This window comes from Mauremys mutica, chromosome 23 (assembly GCF_020497125.1).
Source record: "Mauremys mutica isolate MM-2020 ecotype Southern chromosome 23, ASM2049712v1, whole genome shotgun sequence".
Lineage (NCBI taxonomy): Eukaryota > Metazoa > Chordata > Testudines > Geoemydidae > Mauremys > Mauremys mutica.
This window is the reverse complement of record NC_059094.1, coordinates 2,494,351-2,507,491: the sequence shown is the minus strand read 5'-3', so window position 1 is coordinate 2,507,491 and position 13,141 is coordinate 2,494,351. Positions and strand designations below refer to the sequence as shown.

Genomic DNA, 13,141 nt, shown 5'->3' with positions numbered 1-13,141 from the left:
TTGGAACCACTAACTAGTCAAAGCTTGGATGCAATTATCCTTTCAATTTTATTTTTTTTAAAGGAGACAAAGTATTCCATTATTCCTCCCCTGACCATTCCACACAACACTCTCATTCTTTAGCATAGCACCTTTACTCTGAAAGCATGGGAAGACTGTCAGGTTTCATGGTGCTCCCCACTGCCAACATTTCAATTGTCAGGGGAACAAGCCTTGCAGGTCTGGTGAGCACTTTTCTGCCTCCAGCCATAAAACCAGGACTCTTTCAAATTTAAGACTTTAGAGGCCCAAGTGCCCCAGAGTGCCAGCAACCTGGAAAATATATATATTTTAATTTTTAAGGCAAGAAAAGGAGGGTGGAGAGATGAGGAAGAAAAGGGTAGGGTGAGTGTCACCATGCCTCAGTGGGTCACAACTGAGAATACCAAATTCAGGACAAACTGCTGAGAAATAGGGAAGACCCCTCCCCCCTAAACAGGTGGTTATTCTCCCATAAGATGTACCAAACCAGCAACAAAAGTAAACTTCTGTTTCACCACACTGGCTAACAAGCAGTCTCCTTAGGCATTCCAGTCTTTGTATCACCACCAAAAATACTAGACTTAATGATGAGTGGTTTTTCTAAAACCAATTTCATCAACCAAAGGGAACTTCTGATCCCAAAGGACCAGACACATACCCAGGTCAATATATAATTCAGATCTTATCCAATAATCACGCTGTTGCCAGTCCTTTAGTATCTAATATCTAAAGGTTTATTTATAAAAAGAAGGAAAGGTGAGAGTTAAAGGCATCAAATACATACAATAAATGCAAAGTTCTTGGATCAGGCCTGTAGCAATGATGGAATAAACTGCTGGCTTAAGTCAAGTCTCTGGTTGCTTCCAAATCATTGGAAGGTGCTCAGTCCCTTGGTTAGAATGCACCCATTAGTATAAGTTCATAGCCCAGAGAGCAGAGCAGGAAAGAGGCAAAATGGAGATGTTTCCAGGGCCTTTTAAAGCTTCTGCCAAGTGAAGAGAAACCCATTGTTCTAGTTTGAGGAAAATTACCGCTAACAAGATGGGGTTTGGAGTCACATGTGCAAGTCACATGTCCATGCCTGCTTTGCTTAGTCATAGCAGAAGCCATTACCCACACTCTAGTTAGAATGTCCTCAGGAAAAGCCCATTAAGTGTAGATAGGCATCTTCCATGGCCCATTGTGAGTTAAGTGTTCTTTGATGGGCCATTCAACATATATAGTTCCTTTGCAATGTGCTGGCTGAATACCTTGTGGGTGTTACTACATGAGCAAACACATTTGAAATACAGGTACATAGTTAATATTCATAACTTCAGATACAAACGTGATACATGCATACAAATAGCATAATCATATTCAGCAAATCATTACTTTTCCATTGACACCTTACTTGACACACTTTGTATAAGATTTGTTACAATTATATAACAGTGGTAGAAACAATGATCCACATGGTCATGTTTTAATCATATAACATCACAGTGAGTACAAGCTGAGATCAAACAATCATACAGTCATACAAAGCAGGTATTTAGCATGATCCTGTATAACATGCTTCTGGAAAAGGAGCTAGGACTTGGGTAGAATGGGTCAAAATAACAGGGCATTTTACTGACTTTTTTCTGAACAATTTATTTTTTGCAAGAAATCCTGAAATGAAATGAAAATTTTCATTTAATTCTCTTATCATATTTTTCATTTCCATTCATTTCAATTTCCAGTTTAGTTTTCAGAAACTGGAACTTTTTGGTTGTTGATTTTCATTTTTCTACATCCCCCTGACTTCTTTTTTCATCTGTTCCCTCTTTACCCCCGCTGAAAAAGGATAGGGAAGTTAAACCAAGACAAACCTACTCTCCCTTCCTTATATACTTTTCTGACAATGGAAAAGGTTAGAAAAAAGTTTAAAGTTTGAGAAAGTGGGACGGGGGGGGGGGGGAAGACAGCTGGATAACAACATTCACTTTACTTTTTTCAACTGGAAAATGGGGGGGAGGGGGGAAGTGAGTCCTAAAAAAATGGGAAAAAGCTGCAAACTGATAGCTTCATCTGCAGCAGAGTGCCCCATTCAGAGAGACCATTTTGTTCTTCAGAAACTGCAGCAGCAGAAGAGGATTTCTCAAAAGAAATTATTTCTACCATGCTTGATAAACTTAAGAATAGACAGAATCAGTAACAGTAAAGTTAGAGACACAAGGTGGAGAACGCAATATCTGTTATTGGACTAACTTCTGTGGTGAGGGACAAGCTTTTGAGCTTATACAGAGTTCTTCTTCTGGTATGGGAAATATGCTCAGAGTTTCAATTCCCAGACCTGAAGATAAGCCCTGTGTAAGCTCAAAAGAATCTCTCTCTCACCAGCAGAAGTTGGCCCAATAAAAGATATTACATCACCCACCTTGTCTCTCTAAAATCATTGTAGCCATGTTAATCCAGGAACAATGCATACAGTACAGGAAAGCTGACTGTTGTAGTCCAGCTAAGTCAAAATGTCTGACCTGCTTAATGTCATGGAGAGCCACATGACATGTTCAGATTCTGCTGGTTTGTCTTTTAAAAAAATAACATTCTAGCACAAAAGTCTCCAAAATGTGATCCAAGTGTAAAACAAAGTTGCCTTTTTCCACGTGCAGACAGTCTGACTCAACTTCCCCACCTCCATTAATCTCACTCAGAGGTGTAAATCTAAAGCCTGAAGATGACATTTTAAAAGTCAAAATTAACTATTTCATTGTTGACCATTGAGGCAGATGGAAAGGGAGTGAAGCACATGTGAAATAAGAAACCTGGAGCCCACAGACCTCTGCACTAATCTCATGAACGCTACACAATTCTCCTGTGCTTTGCAGACCCACAGGAAATATAGTAACAATGGGAGACACGACAATTTCTTCGAGGACTGTTTGCTGAGGGACACAGTGAAAACTTGTTGGTGGCATTTACAGAGTAGCTGCGGATGGATGAGCGCTGCTTCTGAACACAAGAAACAAGCATTAACTGGTGGGATCATATGGTAATGGAGGTTCAAGATGATGAGCAGTGGCTGCAGAACTTTCAGACGTGAAAGGCCAGATTCCTGGATCTGTATGCCAAGCTCTCCCCAGCACTACAGGGCAGTAATACCACATTAAGAGCTGCACTGACAGTGGAGAAACAAGTGGCAACTGCATTCTAGAAGCTTGCAAACACTGGATTTCTACTGGTCAGTGGGAAACCATTTTGCAACTGGAAAATCCACAGTACATCTCAGACACCAACGTCCCTCAAATGGGTGATCTGTGCAACGTTGCGGTGATCACTCACACCTTCCACCTTCCGATGTGCCTGGACACCATGATGAGGAACATCGCAGAGTGCTATGCAGGATGTTATCAGGAAGCGAATCACCAGGACCCCCTCCAGCCAACATGTCACAACCTAACTGAACGGCTCACTGGAAGACGGATTTGGAAGAAATGGGGGAAACTTTGCTTAGCTCTGGACCTGTGTCCCCAATGCTATGTGACAAATGGAGAAGCATATCAGCTGCCACTGGACGTGGTGTGAGGAACATCAGGAGCTGGGAGTCCTGGTGCCACAGGTGAAGAATACAGAGCATACAATCATCACTCTGAGAGCTAGAACCATGCTGGAGAGGACCCTGAAGAATGCCATCTGCTGCCAGTATGTTGAAAACTTGAAACAGAAACTGGACCAGGGGAAGGCCTTTGAGATGACGTGCAAGTGGGATGCCAGCAACCACTTCCTCGCAAGGGCAGTTTCACTCGACTTGCCGAGAGGAGGTTCATCCACAGGGCCCAGTTCAACTGTGTCCCACTGAACAGAGCCGTCTGCCATGGGATACGGGACAAGTGATGCAGGAAATGCAGCTATGCCAGCGAGATGCTACCCCATGTCTTGTGTAGCTGCAAGTCCCATTCCAGAGCCTAGCAGCTGTGACACAACACCATCCAGAATTGCCTAATCAGACGCCACCCGAGGGGAAGGTTGCTGTTAACTCCGCCATTCCCGGAATGGAGAGCCAACTGCGACTGGACACCATCACCACCAATGAGGAATGGAAGAAGATCGTCATGGTGGACATTACAGTGTCCTTTGAGAACAGGTTCCCAGCCTTCCGCAACGCTTGAGCTCGAAAAGTGGAGAAATACACTCCTCTGGCCATCGTTTGAGAGCTAGACATTACAAGGTTCAAACACACACACTGATCATCAGAGCCCAGTAATGACTGAGTGTTGCAGGAATGTGGAATCAGTCAGTGCTACACTCATGGTGTCGGACGGCATCGGGTGGTCAAGGGACAGCTATCTAGAATACATCACCAGACACTGGCAATACCATGAGAGATGAGTTGGAGTGTTGTTGAAAAGTAACTGAAAGTACTTCCCTGATGGATTGTATTTTCTAAGGAACAAACTATCCTAAATTCTCAATTAATGAGGGACAATCTTCACTCATTGCTATATTTGCTTTCCACAACCAACTCTCTGTATAACTTTTAAGAACATAAAAATGGCCATACTGGGTCAGACCAAAGGTACATCTAGCCAAGTATCCCATCTTCCGACAGTGGCCAAAGCCAGGTGCCCCAGAGGGAATGAACAGAACAGGTAATCATGAAGTGATCCATCCCGCCCCCATTCCCAGCTTCTGACAAACAGAGGCTAGGGACACCATCCCTGCCTATCCTGACTAATAGCCATTGTTTGCCCTATCCTCCATGAATTTATCTAGTTCTTTTCTGAACCTTGTTATGGTCTTGCCCTTCACAACATCCTCTGTCGAAGAGTTTCACAGGTTGACTGTGCGTAGTGTGAAGAAATACTTCCTTTTGTTTCTTTTAAACCTACCTATTAATTTCATTTGGTGGCCCCTAGTCCTTGTGTTATGAGAAGGAGTAAATAACACTTCCTTATTTACTTTCACCAGACCTCAATCATATCCCCCCTTAGTCGTGAAAAGTCCCAGTCTTGTTAATCTCTCCTCATACGGAAGCCGTTCCATACCCCTAATCATTTTTGTTGCCCTTTTCAGAACCTTTTCCAATTCCAATATATCATTTTTGAGATGGGGTGACCACATCTATACACAGTATTCAAGATTTGGGCGAACCATGGATTTATATAGAGACAATACAATAAAGACAATACAATATTTTCTGTCTTCTTATCTATCCCTTTCTTAATGATTTCCAACATTGTTTGCTTTTTTGACTGTTGCTGCACATTGAGTGGATGTTTTCAGAGAATTATCCACAATGACTCCAAGACTTCTCTCTTGAGTGGTAACAGCTAATTTAGACCCCATCATTTTATATGTATAGTTGGGATGTTTTCCAACGTGCATTACTTTACATTTATCAACATTAAATTTCTTCTGCTAGTCTGTTGCCCAGTCACCCCGTTTTGAGAGATCCCTTTGTAGCTCTTTGTAGTCTGCCTGGGACTTAACCATCTTGAGTAGTTTTGCATCATCTGCAAATTTTGCCACCTCACTGTTTAATCCTTTTTCCAGATCATTTATGAACATGTTGAATAGGACTGGTCCCAGAACAGACCCCTGGGGGACACCACTATTTACCTCTCTCCATTCTAAAACTGACCATTTATTTCTACTCTTTTTTCCCTATCTTTTAACAAGTTACCAATCCATGAGAGGACCTTCCCTCTTATCCCATGATAGCTTACTTTGCTTGAGAACCTTTGGTGAGGGACCGCGTCAAAGGCTTTCTGAAAATCTAAGTACACTATATCCACTTGTTCCCCCTTGTCCACATGCTTGTTGAACCCCTCAAAGAATTCTAGTAGATTGGTGAGGCATGGTTTCTGTAAAGGGAAATCATGTTGACTTTTCCCCAACAAATTATCTTCATCTATGTATCTGACAATTTTGTTCTTTATTATAGATTCAACCAGTTTGCCTGGTACTGGAGCCCTTTTTAAAAATTGGCATCACATTAGCTATCCTCCAGTCATTTGGTACAAAAGCTGATTTAAATGATAGGTTAAATTGATAGGTTTCATGAGTGATGTACCCAAATATTTGGATGCTAATATCTAAATTATATCATTAAATTTATTCACCTAAATTTAGGTTATTGCAGATTATGTACCATATGTATTTTATGATCTTTCAACCAACCTTTGTACTTTAAATCTGCCTGAAATTCCTTTGCTTTCATGCAGCACTGCTGCTGACTCTTGTGGTACCCCTTTCCTGCATTCACCATGCAATTTTTTCATACATGTCCATGTTTCCACAGCCAGTCCATAGCTGTGTTCCAATGACTCCTTTCTACTCCAGGCAGGAGAGCATCTAGTGTGTGGAGCCAACATGGTTGGTTTGAGTCATACAACTACTGAAGCCAAGGGTTAAATTTGGGAAAACAAAGTGACTTAGGAACCTAAGTCCTACTGAAAATCATTGGGACCTGGAGTACAAGATCTGAATTATCTGGAATATTTAGAATCTAAACATTACAGTTCCCTATTTGCATTTCTGGAGTTTCTTGTATCTGTAGCACCTAATTATTTTTTTATAAAGGACTTTGCAAATTCAGAGGTTTCTCCTGCAGAAGAAATTATGATCTTTGGATGTTTTCAAAATTTCACACGAAGTGACTTAGGAGACTAAATCCTCATTAAGGGGGACCAACTTGCCCATATTCCACCATCTTTCAAATTCATTCCCCTAATTTTCTAGGACTTTCACCCTTCATCAAACTATGGGCAGACTCATAGCCCACTTTGCATGACTGCATGCACTATTATTCTGGATTCCAATACCTTTAAATGCTCTCCATATCAATGAAATCTACAAGAACGTTATTATTCTAGTTGCAGGCTTTGTTGTGCTTCATAGCTTGGACACAATTAAGAAATGGGCCCAAAGGATTGCTATATTAGAACTTTATTCTTTAATTACTTAGCACAAGGAGCAATGCTATAATTGTTTCGGAGATACATGCAGTACACCAGTAGATCTCAAACTTTTGTACTGGTGATCCCTTTCACATAGCAAACTTCTGAGAGAGACTCCCCTTATAAATTAAAAACACTTTTTTATATATTTAACACTGTTATAAATGCTGGATACAAAGCAGGGTTTAGGGTGGAGGCTGACAGCTCACGACCCCCCATATAATAACCTCGTGACCCCCTGAGGGGTCCCTATCCTCAGTTTGAGAACCCCTGCGGTACACAATATTTTTCCTTTGCCACTTTTGAACTGCCTTTCCTTCTTCTGTAAACCTAAGATCTGATACAAATACATTGATATTACCTCATCCACCATGTTTTTCTATACAAAAAATACTAAGTAATACTTATTTGCTGCCAAGTTGGAAAGTCAAACTACTGAACTGGTGGAAGTCAGTGGCAACACATCTGGAACCAGAGTTTGCTGAAGCACCAGACCAGCTTTTGACAGCCATAGACTCTTCTCCGGGTACAGAGAGACTATTTTCTTCATTTCAATTTATTCCACTAGTTCAGTTCAATGACTAGCTCATTCAGAAGTTAAGAAACCAACTGGGAGTTGAAAAAAGCAGGAAAGCTTGTTTTCCTTTTCCAATTTATGAACAAAAACTAGGTATCAGAGAGTGAGATGTACTATTCTAAGATCTTGAAGGACACAGGGTGAGATCCATGAAGGGACTTGGGCACTGGAATGCTGAGTGTCACAGTGCCTAACTTTTATGAGCCTAGAAAATCACAGGAACCACAAAGCTAAGTTAGATGCCTAGGCTCCCTATACAATGAATGGGGAGAGATAGGTGCTTAAGAAAGTGATCCACAAAAGTCAGTATGCTAGGTGAGAAGCTGCCTAAGCTCGCCAATAGGAGATGCCAAGGAGAGGACGACGTGCTAAGCCCTGCCCCTCTCACAAAGACTGGCATGTAAATCCAGGCTGCAGGAAGACACCTAATTCTGTTTAGCAATCCACGAACAGGAACCCACCCCAGAGTCAGACAGCTTAGGTGCCCAAGGCATTTCTTTCAGGACTCCACACAAGATGGGGAGGCATGGTGTGTGGTGGGTTAATAATGAAAGAGTGATTGGAGCAGGGACAACTGGATGAGAGACAAAGACTATGTAGTCCAACGGTTAGGGCACCCACCTGGGAGGTGGGAGACCGTATGTCCAGTCCCCCTGCTTCAATCACTCTTTGATTATTTACTTACAGTGAAACAGCTTCAACAGGAAAGTGAAGGAGCCCCACGTCAGAATATCCCATAGCTCAACTGTTAGAGCACTTTCTAGAGGCGTGGGAGACCCTTGTTCAAATCTTCTCTCCCCTCTGCCTGGGGTGGGAAATAAGCCTATGACTCCCACAACCCAGGTGAGTACTCTAACCACTGGGCGGAAGGTTATAAGTGGGTGGCAGCCACATTACCAGCAGGATTGAATTGGGACCTGATCCACCGGGTGTGCTTAGTGAGTGAATTTAGGCCGCTACAGGGTTCAGCAAAAATTCTGTGGATCACAAATGGAACTTAGCTGCCTAAACCAGAGATTTAGACACCTAAGTACCTTCACAGATCGCATCCACACTGACCAGAAATAATCAGTTTAATTACAGATCATACTTTCTTTGCTTAGTTAATCAGTTTTAAAGGCAAAACGTGTTTTGATAAACTTTCTTATGTTTCCAGCACATTTAAAGGTAGTTTTATTTAATAAAGTTAAAATGCTGTTTTTGTGCACTTTTAATTGAATTTCCATCCAAATAAATGTTTATTAAATAAGAAATGTGTCATTCACCATTTTCTAAAATTAATAAATTAAGAATTTGAATAAATTTAAGGAGTTAAGCTATATAATTGATTAAATAAATGTGTATAGATATAACATATCCTCCTGGTTAGTAAAAGGCACCAAATGTAGTGAAATTTAGTTCAAAGGGTACATTTAGTTGCAAATAAACCTGTTTTAATGGTTACCAACCTTTTTTAAGGAAAAGGGAACTAAAAAGTACAAATACAAAACATGATTAAAGTCAATTATTTTAAATATCTTTGATTTAAATCAAACCACCCTGGATTTGGAATAAAATAGAGTTATTGCTGGTAAAGACTACAAGTGACAAAAATTGGTGGAGAGGCAAACAATGATAAGGACACATCAGTTCCACAGAGAGATCAAAATCACCTGGTAAGCTGGGCTCATCTTAAAAAGGGGTTTAATGCAGCCAAATGTCATACATCTAGGAGCAAAGAGCACAGGTCACACTTACAATATCAAGACCTGTATCTTGGAAAGCATCATCTCTGAACAAGACAGTCATGGTGGAAACCAACTGAACATGAACTCCCAGTATGATGCATTGACTAAGACAGTAAATGCAATCCTTATGTTAGCCAATATATTTTTCTAGAAGGCTTTGTACATTTTGTATTTTGCAAAGCTGTATAGCTATGAACCAAACTCCTAGCATGCTTTTGCACTTATGCTAAGCTTATGGTGAACTGCGTATAACCTTTATTCTTTCTGAACTTAGGAGTAAGATGTGTTCTGTAAAGGATTGTTATATATGAAGAGTTATATATAAGAGTTATATATGAAGAGTTGGTAAGTATCGTTAGTATAGAACAGTTCATGACACTATGGTCTGCTGCTACTCATACTCTACAGTTCACAAAAATCTGGAAAGTTATGGTGTCTGGTTGGTATAGATGTCTTTGTATGCTGAAAAATAGATATGAAGCTAGATAAGGAAAAGGGTGTAAGGTGTATTAGTCCTCTATTTGCTGTAAACAAATGGACAAAAATATGTCAGATTAACTCACACTTTGGAGCAGACACCGATGATGTGAGCTGTGATTACTGTGAGACCACTTCCCTGAGACTTATAACGTACGACCCTCTCTGTGCTGATTTTTCTGTTTAATAAACCGACTGAGTTATCTGACATTTCACTAATGAAAAACGAACCCTAACAATTGGAAACAGAAGCAGGGAAATAATACCTTCCCTACTTCTACTAGATACTACTTCTGTCAACATTCATGAGATCATCACGGAATACCAGGTCCAGTTCTTCCATCAACCTAGCTACTGCTAGGTCTCCAAAAGTGGAAAGGTGGATTCACTACAGTGAAGGGAAAACCTCTCGCATCACTGAAGTTTTTTAAGTGTAGACATACCCTAAGTGCTATGTAACTGAAGACCAGTGGCTGGATGTTTGAAAAAGGATGTCAGATACTGCTGACAGAAATCCACATGTGGTCAAACTGTTATTGCTTCTTGATAGAAGACACTTCAATATTAGATTAAATATATTTTTCATTTAAATGTCACATTAATAAGCTTTTATGAGCATTCAGAGGAGTAACAAACAGGAGCTGCTGCTGCTGGACTAATGATAGTAATAAGATTGTAAAGACTGATAGGGTTTCCAGCTTAAATTTCTTCCAATTTTAAGAAATATATTATTTAAAAAACTCTGTGCACTATACTCCAAGAACAAATGGATATTCAAAATGGATAAAAAAGTACCTCCATACTCACCAAGGAAACAACTAATGTGAACAGCCAAGCATAAATGAAGAAGTAGTCTCCCCCTATTTTAATAATGTAAAGCAGAAGAGAGGTCACGGGCAACAGAATACACTGAGTCACGATAAACTTCTTGATGGCATCCTTAAAAAAAAATCCCAGTGTCTGTAAAGAAAGAACATTCATGATATTCATATTGTAGATAGCTAAGTGGTACTGTGGGTTAATGAACTGGTCTTTCACCTAATGTTCAAAAATTATTCTAGGTTATAAGTGAGAGGAATACAGCAATACTGATGTGTGCCATGGAGCAACACAGCAAAGGCAACAATTAAATTGTGAAAGAACAGTTACTTACCTTTCAGGAACTATGGTTCTTCAAGAGATATTCTCTACATGGATTCCACTCTGGTGCACATGCATCCCATGAATACCATATAGGATTCTCTTGATCAGCAGTATCCAATGGAGCTGCACTTGCACCACAGATGTCCTTGCACCCCCGCCCCTCACTCAAAGACAAAAAGAGTAGAGGGAGCCCAAACAAAATGGGATTTTTTCGTAATATTTTTATGAAGCCTATGTGTGCCTCAGCTTCCCTCTGTACTTCCCATTGCTATCCGGGGTGGTGTTGAAATCTGCTCTCAGGGCAGCACAGCAGATATGAGGTGTTTGCATCGCTTTGCTGTCTGGGCCACAATGAACAGGTCCTTAAGGAATCAGTTGGAACCTGCTGAAAGTGACCCATATCAGTGCATGAGAAAATGGGAAACCCCAATGACCAAAACACTCACATCACCAAGAGAAAGGTGTTTTTTCCCCACCACCTCTCAGCAGGGAAGATCAGAAGAGACCAGCTCAGAAACAAAGGACAAAGGACAGAGAGGTGACTGGCAGGGGATTAAGAGTGGTTTCTCAAAAAGGCTGGCGGCTCTCATGTGGGACTCACAAAAGGGTCAGAGACAAAAGCAATAATGGAACCCATTACAGCTTGGCTAATGGTTTGCTCTCGCTTGGCCAGATGGACACACATTTTATTTCTCGGTGCTAAACTTAGGACTTCCAATGTTGTATTCCAGTTAACTAATAAATCCTACTCTATTTTGAAAAGACTGCTTGATGTCACCGCAAGTATTTGCTGAGATGCACAAGCCTCTGATTAGGAGTCTATCACAGCTGGATTTGCTGGCAAAGCTCACAGTGTGAAATAGGAGTGCTTGAGGCCAAAAGCTCAGGCTTTGAGTGGGTGAGGCTGCATGGCCTATTCTGAAGGAAGAAAGTGAACCCCCTTGGAAGTCTATTACTGAAGGGATTTCTCCAAGACACTGTTTAAAAGCTGGGGCATAGTATGAATCCTGTGGATCTGTGACACTTGTTTTTTCTAAGTCGGTGCGGGCAGGCCTCTTTCAAACAATCGTGTGCTGTTTGGCTTCCCTCTGGTTTTAACAGAGCTGGGGAAAGAAAACTGGAAGATGAATCAGCTGATCTAAATGAAAATTTAAGACTTTTTAAAGAAAGAATTTCAAATGAGGCTAAGAGTTACATGGTGTTCCACAAAGACTAATTAAGGTGGACCAAACATGAATTTCCTCTACTCTCCATGTTTATATTATGTAGTCTTCATAGACAAGTGGCATAAAGAGCAGGCTCCGAGGGTATCAGAAGGGGGACACATCAAACCAGTAATACTATGCTGAGGTCCCAGAAAGGAGGGGGCTCCCGGACTGGGGGAAGCACATAAATGAGCTTCTTGAGGAATCTAACAACTGTAGGGTAGGAAGATATGCTATGGCCCTGTACAGGTGGATGATGTGCCCATAATGCTGCTACCTATACCCTTTATGGATAGCCCTGAATGTTTTAGGGCAAGCAGACAGACCAGAATAACAGAAATCAACTGTTCCACGGCTGTTCCAGGGCTTCCAAGGGAGACGGGGATGTTTATTAGAGATTTTACTACTACATATCAACGTGTTCTGGACTTACGTAGAATAGCTTCATTTGATGACCGCTAGCTACCCAGCATCCAGGCTGTCAGATATAATGATGCTAGATTTGGGTGTAAGATACAACCTCCATTTTTGTGAAATCACACTGGGTAGAACAGGAGTGATCTACAGCTGTATTGACAGATTTATCAGATGAGAGTACCAGAACTGTCTAAGTCAAGCTGGAACTACCATAATCACTGAGACTGAATCCTGTCCAAGTTTCCTCAGGACCCCTGGTATTAATGGGATCAATGGTTAGGCATACATGAACTCTGGTGTCCATGAGATGAGGAAGGCATATGACAGAGACCCTGGGATCAAACCTCTCTGAAGCAGAACATCCAGCATTTCTTGTTCTGGACTGTGGCAAATAGGGAGGCCCCAAAATAGACCTACCCGCAAAAGATACTCCGCACAACTGAGTTTCACAGATAGCTTGTGGTTGTCTGATCTAGCTATCCTAGCTGATCCAATGGGGCATTTTGTAAGCTTGGAGGATGCAAAGCCACAAGTTAGATTTGAAGATCAATGCACCAGCCTAATGACTTCTTGACAGAGCCAAGTTGATCATGCTCCTCCCCACCATTGCTGTTGTATTGTCCGTCATCACTTGGATTGTGGATCCCTGAA

At 41.2% G+C, this 13,141-nt stretch overlaps 1 protein-coding gene across 1 annotated transcript in view; it reads right to left on the bottom strand.

The window, feature by feature from the left end:
• Positions 1-13,141, bottom strand: part of ZMPSTE24 (zinc metallopeptidase STE24) — a 109,701-nt gene that overhangs the window by 45,934 nt on the left and 50,626 nt on the right. The window contains exon 5 of the mRNA XM_044997832.1: positions 10,533-10,685. Coding sequence (XP_044853767.1) covers positions 10,533-10,685 — 153 coding nt within the window. The remainder of the gene's footprint in view (positions 1-10,532; positions 10,686-13,141) is intronic.